General features: G+C 38.9%; 1 protein-coding gene across 4 annotated transcripts in view; it reads left to right on the top strand.

Annotated features, from left to right (window-relative positions):
- The window catches only part of NSMCE2 (NSE2 (MMS21) homolog, SMC5-SMC6 complex SUMO ligase), a 136,105-nt gene that overhangs the window by 4,415 nt on the left and 115,699 nt on the right, over nucleotides 1–15,991 (top strand). For 3 of the 4 annotated variants that reach the window (XM_056330409.1, XM_056330411.1, XM_056330412.1), the window contains one exon: nucleotides 9,207–9,257. The exons of the other annotated variant lie outside the window; for it this stretch is intronic. In XM_056330409.1, coding sequence (XP_056186384.1) covers nucleotides 9,207–9,257 — 51 coding nt within the window. The remainder of the gene's footprint in view (nucleotides 1–9,206; nucleotides 9,258–15,991) is intronic. 4 annotated transcript variants of the gene reach the window in all.

Here is a 15,991-nt window from a genome sequence, read left to right as displayed (position 1 = left end):
TGCTGCATTCCCATTTGGAGAGGTGAAAGGCAACTTAAGCTCCACTGTGCAGGTCTGCATCTGGGAGTCTGTGCAACTCCTAGTAAATGTTGTTATCCTACTTGCTTACCTGCTTCTGACACATTAATCTTTAATTGCAACCTTGAAGTTTTTTTGTCCATTCCCTTCAGTAACCGAAGGACCATATTTAGCATTCTGTTCTGAGAGGAGGAGGGTATTCTTCATGGGATACCCATGGTCGTTGTTACAGTCAAGTTATGTCATGTGGCTGGGAAAGAGCTCCTAGACCATAACACTCATTTTAGTTTAGCAGGGGCAGCTTTCCTGTAGAGTCGTAGAATTATCAAGGACAGCCTTTTAACATAGTCCATCTCATTGCTCTATGGAAAAGGTATTCCAGACTTGTATTTGTAGTTTATACCTTTTGCATCTGATACTACAGTGTTACCTTTTTACTTATAATAGTTGTCGTCTTTGCTCCTACATTTTTCCTTGCAGAGGTATGTACATCTGTACATGGAACAAACAAATGAGTGAAGTTCCTCACTTTTACAGGGTTTTGTTTTCACTCCCCTGACTACTACACTTCAGGTTCTAATGTTCCTTACACAATGCCATTGGGAAAGATACAGGGTTTCTGTGGCATGACATACTTCTGGTAAACAAATACTTTTGGTGTTTTAGAATTAGCATTATCTGATCTGCCATACTTGATTGTTCAGCTCTTGCCTCCAATTCATACGCGGCAATTTCTATTTCTAGAATTGTTACTCATCTGTCCTACTTTGCCTTCATGTTCCGAAGCAAAATATCAATTTAATTTTGAGCCACTGTTAGATAATGTGTTTCTGCATTCTTGTTCCTGTCCCATTTGCAATTTGTTTAAATTTCCTTTACAAAACTTAACTGTCCAGCTTCTGGTAGGTTTCATTGCCAGGCTTCGTAGAAGAAAGAATTCTATTGTGGCTGTTATTTTACAAGCACTCTTTCTGTGAAGGTGTTTGTTCCTTTGGGCTTTCTTTTTGGACAGTGCTGGTTTTGGGAAGTAGTACCAAAAATTTTCATAGTAAGTGCACAAGAAAAGTTACGTTTACATCTGAAGATAAGTAACGGAAATCACAGGCAAAGTTAGGGCAGTAAGCAATGTCTGTTTCTTCTCTTAATTGCTGTTCTCCACAAGCCCAATCCTGAAAACATTTACTGATAATCATGTTTATCAAATAGTACAGAGCAGTGGTTGCTGGACTGGGTACTGTTTAATGCAGTATCATGGAGGGACTTCCTGTAAACATATCTGATAGTAAGTTAGACCAAAAGATCTATTGGGATCACTTTTCCCTACTTTCTTAGGCATGCCAGTGTGTTTTTGTTGGTGGTTTTTGTGTTTGGTTGTTTGGTTTTTTTTAACAATTAAACAGCGATTTGTGAAAGAACTTGTGTGTGATTTTTATCACTTCAGAGCTCTAGTAAAGCAGAGAAATACGAATTCATACATTTAAGGTTTTTTTGACACGTGTAAAGGGTTGTTACGGTAAGCCAATTGTGTGGGTGTTTCTTGGTTCAGTGAAAATCACTGCCTGCATAATTAGTCCTTTAGGGCTAGAACACGCTTTTCGCTTTCAGATGTGGAGAACGATATGAGGAACGCTTCTAAAGGATGTAAAAAGAAAACGGTTTGGTGTTTTCAGCGCTTTTTGTATTCACGTCAGTTACGGAACAGCCGCAGGATTGTTCGGGTGAAGTGAAAATCAAAGCTCACTAGGGGGCAGAAGAAGATAGGAAGCAAGCAGGGCTGCCACTTCAGTTACAAAAAGCATTGACGTTCTGGAAACTGGCCTCTTTACCTGTCGATCTGGCCATGATCCCTGAGTAGCCTAAAGTCCTCCCCAGGTACACCATACGGAGAACAAAGAACTCTTACGCCGGTTATATAGAAGCTATAAGATCCTGTCAGAATGATTTTGAATTTAAGCTTTGTAAACAGATGGTGGTAGTGGTATGTGGAAGAGGGAATAAAATTACTTGGCTGGTTGTGAAACCAGAGGGCTGCCGATAGGAAGATGTGCCAGACTTGTGGGCAGGTATTGGCTCAGGATATTCCATGATCTACAGGAACCTCATAACCTATAGTTACTTTTCTTCAGGTATCTCAGATGCTTTGCAAACACTGGCTAAGCCCCTCAACTCTCTGGGAGGTAAATAATAGTTACAGGGATTACGTACTTCACTACCACTGGAATGAAACTCTTTTAAGTAATAATAGTTGCCATATAGAAGTATGGTAACTGCTCATAATCCAAAACAGAAAAATAAAATTTCTTCCAACTGACTGAAACAACTGAGAAAACTTCATTAGAGAAGATGGATAGAGGTTTTTGAGTTCAATGGCAGGAACAACAGATTAAATTGCTTACTCATGAATAAATACAACAATAGATCTTTCATGCCTTTATTTTGATATTATGCTTGAAAGTTTCAGACTAAGTCAAACACTGGGTTTATATTTCAACTGTAATTTCATATGGAGAATGCCGCCTATTGAATGGAGACTATCCTTTCTCTCCACAGCTTAACTCCTTTTAGGAAGCTACCATCTACCTACTGGCTTGCTTCAGTCCTGCCTAAGTAGAATTTATCTGTTTCTGGGTAAAGGCAGCATGGCTGCAAGCCAGTGCACATACTGATTCTATCATTGATTACTGTGCCTACTGTTCATTGCTGTACTGCTGTAGTTAAATTTATTCTGTTTTAAGAGCCCTGTGTGCATCTATTCATTATATTCGGGAAAATGAACACTTGTTTTTCATAGTTAACTTACATGAGGCCATTGCTTTCTGGCAATAATGGCAGAGCCTTTTAGTTTGAATACTGTTGTCAGGTTTGGGGGATGGTTTTTTTTTTTCTCCTACACATTAATTGTGCTCAGAACTTCCCATTAACTTGGTATTTTTCCCTATAGCTTTTGACTTTCTATTCTGGAAAGATAAAGTAATCTCACTGGACACAGCTATTCTGAGGAGTATAAACAACTGTTAGAGAAATTGACAGGGAAAGAAGGGTTCAATTAAATAATTAAACATTGTAGGTCTGCAATAAATAGTGTTCAGAGAAATCTAGAAAAGTGGGGGAATGAGTTTTGGGAATATAAATTGCGATTCAGATGACTTTGAAGATCTAAAGATTTATAGCTTCTCATCACATGGTCCTGCATTGTGAAATGTAGGACAGAATGTACCAGTTAATTTAATTCCCCATGACCTTGAATGAGTTCATTTTACTACTTTCTGCAAAATAATAATACTAATAAAAACAATGCTTCCCTATTTCAAATGAATAATGAAAAGAGTTAATACCCAATATTTCTAGGCAGACTCCCATTCATCTTTACTTACGCATACAGTTCTCATGATATCTGTTTGCAGTCCTCAACAGTAAATTTAAAATTATTCCTGTCCATTTAAGCTTTATTTAATGCTGTGAGATATTTTGGGAATCCTAGTGAGAGATAATATGGAGGTATAGATTTTTTTATATGAAATTGTAAATAACAACAGACCTCACATGAAGAAGTCAAAAGGAAAATATTTCACAGTAGAATTATAACATTCTGAAATGTCTGTGAGGCCTTTAATGATATAAAGACTCAGAATCTGTTGCCAGCTTTGTACTACCTCCCCTTTCTTTTGTGCTTTCTAGCATCTTGTTCACTGCTGCTGCACTCTGGAGATAAATCTTAAGTTAGCTCTAACCACAGTGATTCCCAAGTCTCTTTCCTCTAAGGAATCCACTGTTCACAGTGTGCCGTGAGGATGAGATACTGTAAGGTTCATTGCAAAAATTGCACTTAACCGAGTCTTAATTTCAACAGTGATTCTATTGCTTAGTCTACTAATACATTTATGTCCATTTTGTTCTAGTCCTGTATAGATTTATGAAAATAAATTACTAGTGTTAAATACTCAGGTCAGGCAATGCTCAGATATGACTTCTAGCAAAATAAGGCAGTTTCTGTTAACAACTGTTAATTTAGGTGAAGAATAATTTTAATGCATCTGATCCTGAAAAGCTTTTATTTTTCAGGTAACTTTGTTGATGTCCATGAAATTAAATTGTCATTTAAGACCTCCCTGTCTATTGACAATCTACAGATTTACAGCACTGAGCATCTTTATGGCGTTGTGTTGTGAGCATGTGCTGGCAAAGAGCCAAAATTTTAAAAGATCCTGTAAGGGATTAAGAATCAGTATCTAATGGCAAAAACTAGTTTCAACACACTGAATGTCAAAGGGAAATGGCCAATTTAAAAGCTCATTTTACTTAATGAGTTAAAAAGAAAGGTAAGTTTTATGTCCAGCTCAGTTTTTCTGCTGATTATCTTTAGATACTGACATTGTCTAGAGGTCGTACTTTTTTGTTCTTTCAAGAATACTACTGTGGTATAGAAACATCTTAAAATGTTACTATATAAAAAACACGTAAGCAGAAAAACAGGCTGCGCACAGTTGGTTTCAGTATTCCTCCCTGTGCTCAAAACAGTCTTGGATGTTCTGTGGCCCAGCCTAGCACAACACTGAGGGAAATGACACATTGAAATTCTTGAGCCATCCACCAACTTTCAGAGTGGTCTGTATTTTTTAAAGCTTAAGGACATGCTTCTATCCTTTGCTGAATTTGAGTCCTAATTGATAGGTGAATTTGATGGTGACGCTGTTTGCAATCAGTTATAAAGCAAGTAAATCGTCTAAATTCTACTATAATTTGCATCTTACTGAATTTAGCCTCAATCTGTTTTTAAGCTTTAGTAGTGTGATTGAAAAAAGAATTCACTAAGTCAGTACTTGTTTGTCAATGTCTCTCAGTTGCGATGCTCTTTGTATTGAACTTTAAGCCCCATATTGCCACCTCTGCACACTAAGAAACGGCTGTTCGCACTACTAATTTAACTTCCCTTAGTTGCTGAGCTGTTTTTACTTAAACTACTTAAAGTAGTTCTGTATTCTTAAAGTGTTCTGCTGGACATCCATGTGAAATACTTGAAGGGTATTCCGGTTTGGAATTAGTGTAACCTGCTATGTGTGTTGACTGATGTGCTGATAATGATATGCTGGCCCAGTATAGGTTTGCCATATCCAAGACAGGCATCCTTTGCCCCAGCTCTGCTCAGAGTTTTCAGATGTGACTTCTCTCTGCTTGCTAAGAATGGCAGTTTTATCTGACTGCTCAGGAAAAAGCAGCAGAACTTTTTCAAGAACATGCGACTGTGAAGTATGGAGAGCTGTAGATACCAGAAAGAAGAATTAACTCATGGTCATCTCCAGGCTTCCAGCCCAGCAGATTGCTTTTTAGAGGGGTCATTGCTTTTGTTTGGGCTAGACCCAAAGCTAGGTGGGACTGGGGGGAATATCCAGTACAAATGGGAAATAATTGGAAGGGCTGGAAAGTATGCTAACTACAGACAAGATGATAAGAATTTCTTAGCATAAAACTTCTGAAAAAAATTTTAAAGCATTAGGAGATAGGGTATTGTCTAATTAGCTGCACAGGTTTTCTAGTAGAGAGCAAGATGCTTTCTGGATGTCTGGGGCTTTTTTCAAACCACACATCACATTCCCACTGTGAAATGTAGATGCCCTGGCATGTAGAATAGCTGGGTGGGAAGCAGTTACTGCACCTGAACTCTATAATCTTATTTAGGGGGGAAAAATGAGCTGCTTTTCTTTTTCTTGAAAAACTAGCCCTAAAATGTCATGGTCAGCTGTTAGCCATGGCTGCTTGTCATCTGTATTACATAGCAGTGATCTTCCCATAGCAGTATCAGGGTCTGTGTGAGAGTTCCTCCTCTATCTCTCCACGCTTTGAAGGATTTTTTTGCTTACCAGTAGGTACAGGGCAGGCCATGGGTCCTACAGAATGTTAGTGATACAATTCCTTGGCATGTGCCCCAGGTTTACTTAGCCCTTTACAGCTCTGGCTTTTCCTGCTTGTCTGCTCGTTTCCCATTGCATAACCTGCTCTCTCTGCCAGCAGAGCTTACCTCAATTCCGGCTGCTTATCCCATTTGTCTGTTCCCCTTGCCCCAGAGCTGTGTCTGCACTTCCCTTCATGTGTGCTGCACTGCATCTCACACGTGCAGTGTCTTCCCTTTACTGACCGTTTTCTGTTCTCCAGATTGCTTGGGATTCACTTGCATCATGATGCCTGTTAAATGCTAGCTAAACAGTAGTTAGTAAGGTAGGATTTTTTTTCAATGTGTATTTAGCTCTTTGAGATTACCTACATCACTTTGATTTCCCTCACTGCTCTCTTAAGGTAGTGTTAAACAGGAATCACTCTAAATGTTGCTGACCCTTGTTGACATAGGAAGGAGCATAACGAGTATAGACATGTCAGTTAGCTTAGTTTTAAGAAGTTATTGGCAGCTTTTTAATAGACAGTTGGTTCATGAGTTTCTGTGGAATATCCACTATTCCTACATGGAGTGGCATTCTAAATGCATCACAGCAACCTATGACCAACAGTCAGACTTGAACATCTGAAGTCTGTTCATCACTGAGAGCAGGGGACCTTTCCATGGAAGTTTCTCTGTCATTGACCTAAAACTTCTCCTAGTTGGAATGGTGCAAACTCCAGTATAGGGATGGACTCTCTAGCTGTGTTTGAATATGAAATGGTTTGGTTAATTTTTTTCCTTTGTAAGTTTTTTTTCTTGTTACTTTTTATTGAAAATTCAAAATGGCAGTACCATAATGTAACACGAATCTTAACATTGGCAAAGTTCTTGTGCATGAAATGACCATGATGTGACTGTTTTGGGATCCAGAGGTAAACCTGCTGACATCTGTGCTTCTAAAATTCTCAAGCTCTGTTCAAAGTTTCCATAGTGTTTGAAATTATTGTGCTTCATAAAATTAACCAAGATGTAAGGTATTTGACCTGAGAACAGGAGATAATATATAGGCTAGAACGGCACTTCACAACCTGCTTGAGTAAGAGGTAGCGTGAAGGTCTGCTGACTGAGGAAATGAGCAGGACTAAGGTTTGACTTGCTATCCTGTTCTTGTCCAGGGAAGATAAACTGTGTCAAGATGTTTTCTTGCACGTCCTACCTTCCTCCACAATCCAATTGTGGTTTTGTTAGGTCGCTCTCTACCTCATAGTGGCCTCATAAAGAACAAAGCTGTGATCTGTGTTGTAGGGACCCTGCATGAGGAATTAAGACTTTGTTTTCCTGTTGCAAGCCCACAAATCTGTGAAGGTGCTCATGGGAAGCAAACAGTGAACAGTTTTATATAGCAGGAATAGCATTAGAATTGTGCAATCCATTACTTCTTCATGGACACGAGGGAACAATCTTACCTGGATTTGAAAATCCCTAAGAGTGTGCCTTAGTCCCTCAGAATTTACCTAGTCTTTAGGTTAGAGTAAATTCCAAGCAGGGGCTGCAGGATTACTTTTCTTTTTTCTTGTTGAAGAGTATGTGTAGAATGTCAAAGTCCATCTTGGAGATAAACGGCTTTTCACTGACACTTGGTGTACAAAAATATTTTCTAGCTATGAGAGAAGTTACTTTAGAAAATGAAGAGAGACCAGTGATCCGTGAAGTTCAGTAACCCTTCTGTGTTAGCCTCTACCAGATGCTTCCTGTGAAGCTGCAAGAATTCCCTGATGATACCAAGCTGTCACAAAGGAAGTTTCTTTCTAACCCCAGGCATTTATCTGCTAGAAGCTGTTTGTTAACTGGTCTGCTTTGTTGCTACACCAGTGTCTGTGGTACTAATTGGTGCCATGCACAAACTCAGTGAAGGCACCAAAATTACATCTTTCTTCTTGGGAAGATTCTTTTCCTGTTGTTTAAAGTAAATGTATGTTTTGGGGTATGTGAGAGAAAATGTTTCAGATTTTTCTTTCTCAAAAGTACTGATTTTGCTTTCCTTCAAATCCCTTGCATACAATTCATCCTTTTAGGAAAGATGTTCTTTTTTTATCTGAACTTACGCTTGTCCTCTATTACATTGGATTACTTTATAGGTATTTAACCTTTCAACTAACAGTGAGGAGGATATGTATGGTTTTTTGAAGTAGGTAGGTAAGTAAATGGTGTCACACTTCAAGTATTTCTTCTTCAAGTAGTTTTATTTTTTGAAACAAAAAGGACCAGTTGAGTTCTTGTGGAATGCTTTTCTGAAGACAAAAAAACTACATTTTGTGCATTATGCTCTTCAGTCAACACCCAAATTTTGAGAAGAGGGCTGGATTGATTTTTTGTCCTACCTCTGTGCTTCAGTAATTACAGTGTAAAAATTACTTGTAACATTTAGAGTTAGCACTGATGACCCCATTGCTGGAATACGCTGGTTGGTTCTGAAGGCTGTTCTTCAAAGAAGCTGTCTGGAAAAGGAGAATTTGGAAATGTGCCTTGTTTCAAAATCTGGAAAAAATATGACTTGTAATGAAGGATTTGTGTTCTTTTATATTTATCCAAAACCCACCCTGGCCATAGTCTGTAATCTCACAAAGTGGGAAGAAACAAATATGTGGGGTGGTTATTATTTCCTAGCTGGAATTTTGTGCAGCAAGGGGAAGGGAGCTATATTAAGCAGCATGCTTTTGTTCTGCTGGCTTTTTTTTTCCTTGTGGGTACTCAGCAAGCTAAGTGCATTGAAGTGTCTTTGTTCTCAGCTGTCGCAGTTCTCGAAGGGAAGAGAAACCCATGGGCTGGCAGCACAGGCTTTCCTGCAGTGTGTGCCCGCGCTGCCGGGGCACTACAGCAACTCACTCCTAGAACAGCTTTAGAGGTGTTGGTGCGGATTCACCATACTCTTGCATTTAGTAACACTAAAGTATAAATGGAGGATAAGAATAATAGTGGAGAAAGAGAATGCGTGTTATCAGATCACAGATTTTCAAGGCTGTTTGGGACCAGCATGATCTGCTAGTTCGACTTCCTGCATAATACAGATCATTGCATTTCATACAGTTATTTTTGTGTGAAGCTGGTATGTTGTGGTTGATCTAGAGAGTATCATTCAGAGTGAAATCCAGTCTTGATTTCAAGCTAGCTTGCTGAATAACTGTCTTTAGTGCATTCTCATGGAAATGTACGGACAGCTTGCAGCTGAACAGAAGGTCATACTCCGGACTGTCTTGGTTTTTGTCAGAACTCTTGTGAGTACTCAGATGAAAACTGCACAATTTTTATTTCTCAGGTTTCGGTATGTGGTATTCATGTGATGTCTTAATTTCAAAGACATACATAGGTACGTGTGCATATTTATACTGTTTTCTTATGTATTTTCCTAAGCAGCAGGTAATTTTCTCCCCCAAAGGTCATTATGAGTTAGGGAGGCTTACAGTCACCTGGTGGGTTACCTCATGTACCCATAGTCACTATAAATTTCTCTGTGCCCTAGACCTCATAAATTCTCAGCAGTCTTCAAAATAGATCATAAGTGCGATTTAAATGCTATGTAGACCTTTTTGCAGACCCTCTGCACACTAGTGATGTTAACCTTGAGAGAATGAGTGAGCTTACAGCTGTAAGTTATAAGCTTGAAATTGCTGGGTGAGGTTCTTTGGCCTCTACCATGCATGAGATCAGAATAGATGATCCTAATGGTCTGTTCCAGCTTCAAAATACTATGAAGTACTGCAGAGGTCTTGTGTGGGCTCTTTAGCACAAAGATAAATCAACCTCTTTGAACAAAAGCCAGAGAGGAATATTTTATCTGAGTAATTTACTGTATGAAAATATTCTCTGTAGTATATTAATCTGTCATTTTCTTATCGTCGTATTTCTGCCACAGAAATCTGGCAATATAAGAAAATACTGCTAACTCCTGTTTAAACGTAGAGGCATACAATATATATAGAAAGTAGTGTGGGCTTTGAAGAACCCACTGTGAAGGCTTTAATTTTTATCAAATTAAGTAGATCAGTATTTAGCTTTCAGTGATCTAATTGTGTGCCTGAATAACTAGGGAGGGAGGAGGAACCCACAAAAGTAAAAAAAATTGGCAGCATTCAGAAAGATTAAGAATATAAAGCAATTGTATTTCTTTTCTTAATTCTTTCTGTTAGGGGAAGATTTATCTCGGTTAAAAGTAAGCATTGTGCTGACATGTTCTCAGTGTTTGGTCAAAACATGAAAGAAGCCTTTATGCAGACATTATCATTCTGAAAACTTCATCCTGATCCCCTACCAATAGATGCAGGGCACTCATATATTTTTTTCTTTTTTCCTGTCTTTTTCTATCTCTTCTTTGTTCTTCTCTTCAAGAATTCAAGAACTTGCAACTGTGTTTTTATTTCTCTTTTTTTTTTTTGATACTCAATTAACTTCCTGTCAGTGCACATAGAATGAATTCTAAGAGGTTTTTAGTACTTTCAGATAAAAATAATTTAAAGAAGAAAATTTACAATGCATCTGACCCAAATCCAGGTTTTATATGTTTCCATTTACACCAGTATTATATAGCACACTGACGCTCTAGTGAAGAATGAAGATTTTAATATGCACTGATTAAATTCCAAGAATTTAAGTAGGAATATTTGCTTTATCGGTCAGAATCACATGTAAGACTTCTGTGTTCCTTATGATTACTGACACCTATGAAAAATGTCATCCTTTGGAGTACAGGCAGAGGTTGGGTGTCGGAATTGTACATCTAGACTATTTTTTATTATAATTTTAATAGATTTTTTTTTCCCTTCTCATTTTCTTTCCCATTTTCTCTCAAAAAGAACAAGGAACTCATAATAGCATTATATGAAAGAGAGAAAAGAACTGAGATGCTCCAAGTCTGATTTTGCTGAGGCCTTAAGGCTAGGAATAACTGTGCTTTCAAACTGGCATTGCACCATGTGGCCTTGGGCAAGTCGTTGAAGTTCACTAGACATCAGTTTCCCTTCTATAAAAAGAGATGTCAGGAACATCTAAAGATCTCAAAACTCCTGTGCGGATACTCAACTTCTGTTGTTCCTTGCATCTTCTATGCTTGTGGAAATTACATTGCAAGAGTTTAGAAATAATGTGAGTTGTCCGTAGTGGCAGTAAGTGACTGGAAAAGGTAGGAGATAGGTAGTCAGGAGAAATATGTGTGCAGGGGAAATAAAAGGCAGCAGAAAAAAACAGCCTAGCAAAGATATCATCTTTATCTTTTGTGAATTAACAAATAAGAAATATCTCATCTCTAAGAACTATTATAGGTGGTATGAAATGATTCAAACTACTAAAATATATACAAGGCACTAAGTGAAGATTTGCACTTAAATGAAATTTATGAGTGGATCCTGCAGCCACGTCTACAGGAGGGTGGTCTGATGTTTAGTAATGGGTCAATATATAATACTATGTGAAGAGAGAAAATATTACACTGATTCAAAAAATGTGCTTCTAAAACTGTTTAGGGAAAGAAAATTTACAGTGAAACTCACAGTCCAGTGAAAGGTCAACTGAAGTGACAGAGAATCTATCCCATCTCTGAATAAAAAGTTCAACCTTGTGTTTTCTTTATTCCAGTTTTCAGACACTGGGTCTTATGTTTCTGTCTGATAATCAAAGAGCCCAATATGTTCAGAAATCTTCAGGATGGTAGTGGTAGATCATGAGGAAGTGACCTTTAGCATCTCCTACTTAAACTTTGCAAGTTGAGTTGCTTTAGCGAGTCTTGATGTAAGTTACACTTTCCAGGCATTGAGTGATTTATGTTGCTTTTTCTTTGAAATACTGAAAGATCTTACTGAAAGAAAATGCAGTTAGCAAGATTTAGTCTCATGCTTGTTGGTCTAGAAAGAGCTTTTGCTCAAATTATGCACTATGGGCCATATAAAGATAGAGATACATCTGAAAAATTGTCAGCATACAATCAGCCTCTTTTTTTAATAAAAAAACCCAAACAATCCCTGTACCCCTCTCTGAACACGGAGCAAGAGTCTGGCATTCATCACGAGCATTATACAGCACAACCTTCTGTGTAGGACGTACATGTACTAGCCAGATAACCTGCCATCGCTCGTATTGCTGCCTCAGTCACCCTTTCAGGCATTGTTCGCAATTAGGTTAGTTACCAAATGGTGCACTACATAGCAGTTACTATTAATGACTGGTGAGTTTATGTATTTTTTGTTATTGTTGCTTCAGTGTGGGGTTTTTTTTTGTGTGTGTGTTAATGGACCTTTATGCCAATAAAAGAAAGTCAACAGCCATGAGTCTGTTAGAGCTGCAATTATATAAAAGGATGGGAGAAAGTTAAGAGACTGTGATCACTGGGAAAATATCACTTGCTTATAGAGAAAGAATCAAAAAGCAGGTTAGCAAGTGCTCAGAAAAAAAGAGCAGGAATGGGGGAACTGGTTGAGGAGGAAGAGAAGGGGAGAGAAGCAAGTGGTAAAGAATCATATGTAATGAAGGAGGAGAGGTAAGAAATACGAAAGCCACAGCAAAAAGATTAAGCAGGACAGTACACTGATTATGCTCTGGATCACAAAAGATATTTAAATGCCTTCCTAATGATGTTTCCCATGTAAGCAACTTCCATAGTTTCCATAAAGGTGTTAGCTTTTGCAAATGGGAAGAGTAGTCTGGCATATAAATCAAAGGAGGACTGGTTCATGTGGCTGAAAGTGAGAAGAGAGATGAGGTCTTTCTGATTAGTCTTACACTAGAATTACTCAGGATGTATGTGTGTGTGAACCTGCTTTTTTGACATTATCAACAAATGCTATAGAGTGCTCTGAAATAAGCATGTGCATTAGCACTCGATAGAAGGTGACAATCTCAAACAGCTTTATAATGAACATATAATGAACTTTCTTATTAAAAAAGACTTAACAAAAGGAGCCAGCTGGCTTAAGGAGAAGGTGGCAGATGAAAAGAGCACAATTCCAAGAAGTGTTCACACATTAAGGAAGTATTTTAACAGGCTTTCCCCAGACTGCAAGTGGGAATGGAATTATACATTGCATGTAAATGTCAAGTGACAATAATATCTTCTGAGTTAAATCAACCTTGCAAACTCTTTCCTATTTTTCTTAAGCAGATGAATAAAGTTTAACTTGTGATTTCCTTACTAATCATCTTAGTAAGCAGTGGGTGAGTAGACTTTTTACTGTACGGACAGATTAATGTGACATTTTCACAAGACTTTTTTTTTTTTTTTAAAGTTTATTACTTGTGGGTGTGGATCTAATTCACAGATGTTTTTTGAGTAAATTAGGTATGCCATAACTCATTCAAATTCTGTATTTCTTCAGTATTTTTAGATTAATCTTTTAACCATGCCTTGTTGGAGGTGTGTAGTCTGTCCTGGTATGTCAAGGTAATCTCAAGGTAATCAAGAGTTCTCCTCCACTGAACATACTTTAGTGCACAGATTTGGCCCAGTCACTTTTATAGAAAACCAGATTTTAGATGGAACAAAATTCAAAGGCATATCATTATAAAGGGTAGAAAATTCTCTCAACTAATATATCTCAACTACACAAATCTCAAGCATAGTCATATGGTTCTGAATTTATTTTAATAAAACAATGTCCAAGAGCTATGTGATCGTTTACCAGTTCTGTTTAAGTACTGAACAGAGGGAGCCTTCTACTTCTTCCTATCTAGTTACAGAACATTTCCACACTAGGTTTCAATTGACATTCCTGTTTTCTCAAAACTGCCCCTTTAAATGCCACGAGGCCCCCACAAAGCTACTTCTTTTCTACTGTGGACAAAGATAACAGTGTTATCTAAAAAACAGTCTGAGAGACCATCATCTGTGGTGTACTGTAAGCCATCAAACAAATTCCTGTTTCCCCTCAAAATCATAAATATTTGTGCACATGTGAGAGATCCAGGCTATACAGAATTGCATTGCCCTTTTTTGCACAGCAATGTGCATTTTCCACATGGCAACAAAGTAGCAGCTCCTCATAGTAGGAGTAATTTTTGTATGAAGTTTGCGGGAAATGAAATTCCAGCAATGGAAAGATTTAGCTCCGTCACTTACCAGTATGCAAGCAACAGAATGAATGCCACATACCAGCAATTCATGCCAAAAAGGGGAGATCTGCCAATTCACAGAAGAGGTTTTATGCAAAGGAGGCCTGCTGGAGGCAGAATGAATTGCTGGTTTTCATTATGCTTGCAGTTTGTGTGCAGTCTTTGCCTTTGCCTTGTCTGTGTAAGAAGATTAGGTTGTGGGTTGGTTTTTTTGGGTTAGTTGGGGTTTTTTGTTTTGGGTTTTTTTTGTCATATTGAGAAATTATGGGCTCTGAAAGTCCTAGCTTTAGTATTGCTGCATGGTTAGCACTTCAAGTACTATATCAATACGTGATTCATGCTGAATTGGATGCTTTGTGTGGGGAACATCACTTGACCTTTGCTTGCATGGGAGATTGGTTTTCTAGACTCCTGTAGTTTAACCTTGCTTGTGTTCTGTCTGTTAGCTCTCTTCAACAGAAACTGGAAAATTTCCAAAGCATATGGAAATATCTTCATTTTTAACAATTAACTTTCAAGGTGATACTCATATCTATTCTACTAACATTCCCATTTCTGATAATCTAACAAATCAGTGTTTCTGATTTTAAACCCCCAAACTTTCCATTGTTAGCTGTGTATTACGAATCTGATTTATCTTTTGTTTATTCCTTTATGCATGTGTACCAGTGTCAGCTCTGTTGTAAGACATGTCACTGCTCTGTTCACAGTGGTGTAGAATTGGGAGTTGCCTGCCAGCCAGATTTGTCTAAAAGGCTGAATATACAACTGGATTGTTTTCCCACCCTGAGATGCTTGCTGCTTCAGTTGCAGTACAGCCAGTGCCCCGGCTAGTTAGCTGAAGTCTAGCCTTGCTCTGTCTGGGACTACTGATCAGCTTCTCTAAATTCTGAACTCAGTAGTGCCAAAGGTTGTAGAAGGAGAAATATAAAAACTTGAAATGGGAGACTGTGGGTTAAAAAAAAAAAAACAACCCAACAAAAAACCAACGAAGTTATGTTTGGAAGTTTCTAATCAAAATATTTGACGATTAAAACCCAGAATTTTTTGGCATATTTCCTCCCCCAGCTGTTTAATTTTAGGTCAATAATGTTAAAATTTGTGATCTGGAAGAGTATTCATTTGTGTCTTCACGAATCTGTTGGTGTTGGTTGTGGAAACTTAGTTTAGATTCTGTGCGGTTTTTTTGTGTGGGAACACTGAACAGAGCTGAAATAAGTTGTGTTGGACTGTCTTGAAGTGAAGGATTATCTTGGTTTTACCTTCCTGTTTGATACTTGTTCTACTGCTTTAACTTGTATTAGAGCTCATAGAATCATTTAGGTTGGAAAAGATCTTTAAGATCATCAAGTCCAGCCATTAACTCAGGACTGCCAAGTCCACCACTAAACCATGTCCCTAAGCGCCACATCTACATGTTTTTTAAACACCTCCAGGGATGGTGACTCCATGGGCAGCCTGTTCCAATGCTTGACCACCCTTGCAGTGAAGAATTTTTTCCCAATATCCAGTCTAAACGTCCCCTGGTGCAACTTGAGGCCGTTTCCTCTTGTCCTGTCGCTTGTTCCCTGGGAGAAGAGACCGACCCCCACCTGGCTACAGCCCCCTGTCAGGGAGCTGCAGAGAGCGACAAGGTCCCCCCTCAGCCTCCTTTTCTCCAGGCTGAACACCCCCAGCTCCCTCAGCCGCTCCCCATCAGACCTGTGCCCCAGCCCCTTCCCCAGCCCCGTTGCCCGTCTCTGGACACGCTCCAGCCCCTCCGTGTCCCCCCTGCAGTGAGGGGCCCAGAACCGAACACAGGGTTCGAGGTGCCGCCTCACCAGTGCCGAGTACAGGGGGATGAGTACAGGGGGACGGTCACTGGCCTGGTCCTGCTGGTCACAGTTTTGGATACAAGCTGGGATGCTATTGGCCGCCTTGGCCACCTGGGCACACAGCTGGCTCATGCCCAGCCGGCTGTCAACCAGCACCCCCAGGTCCTTTTCCCCCAGGCAGCTTCCCAGCTGC

Source organism: Falco biarmicus, chromosome 3 (assembly GCF_023638135.1).
Source record: "Falco biarmicus isolate bFalBia1 chromosome 3, bFalBia1.pri, whole genome shotgun sequence".
NCBI classification, from domain to species: domain Eukaryota; kingdom Metazoa; phylum Chordata; class Aves; order Falconiformes; family Falconidae; genus Falco; species Falco biarmicus.
The sequence above is the reverse complement of the archived record's forward strand: the minus strand, read 5'-3'. Positions and strand labels throughout refer to the sequence as shown.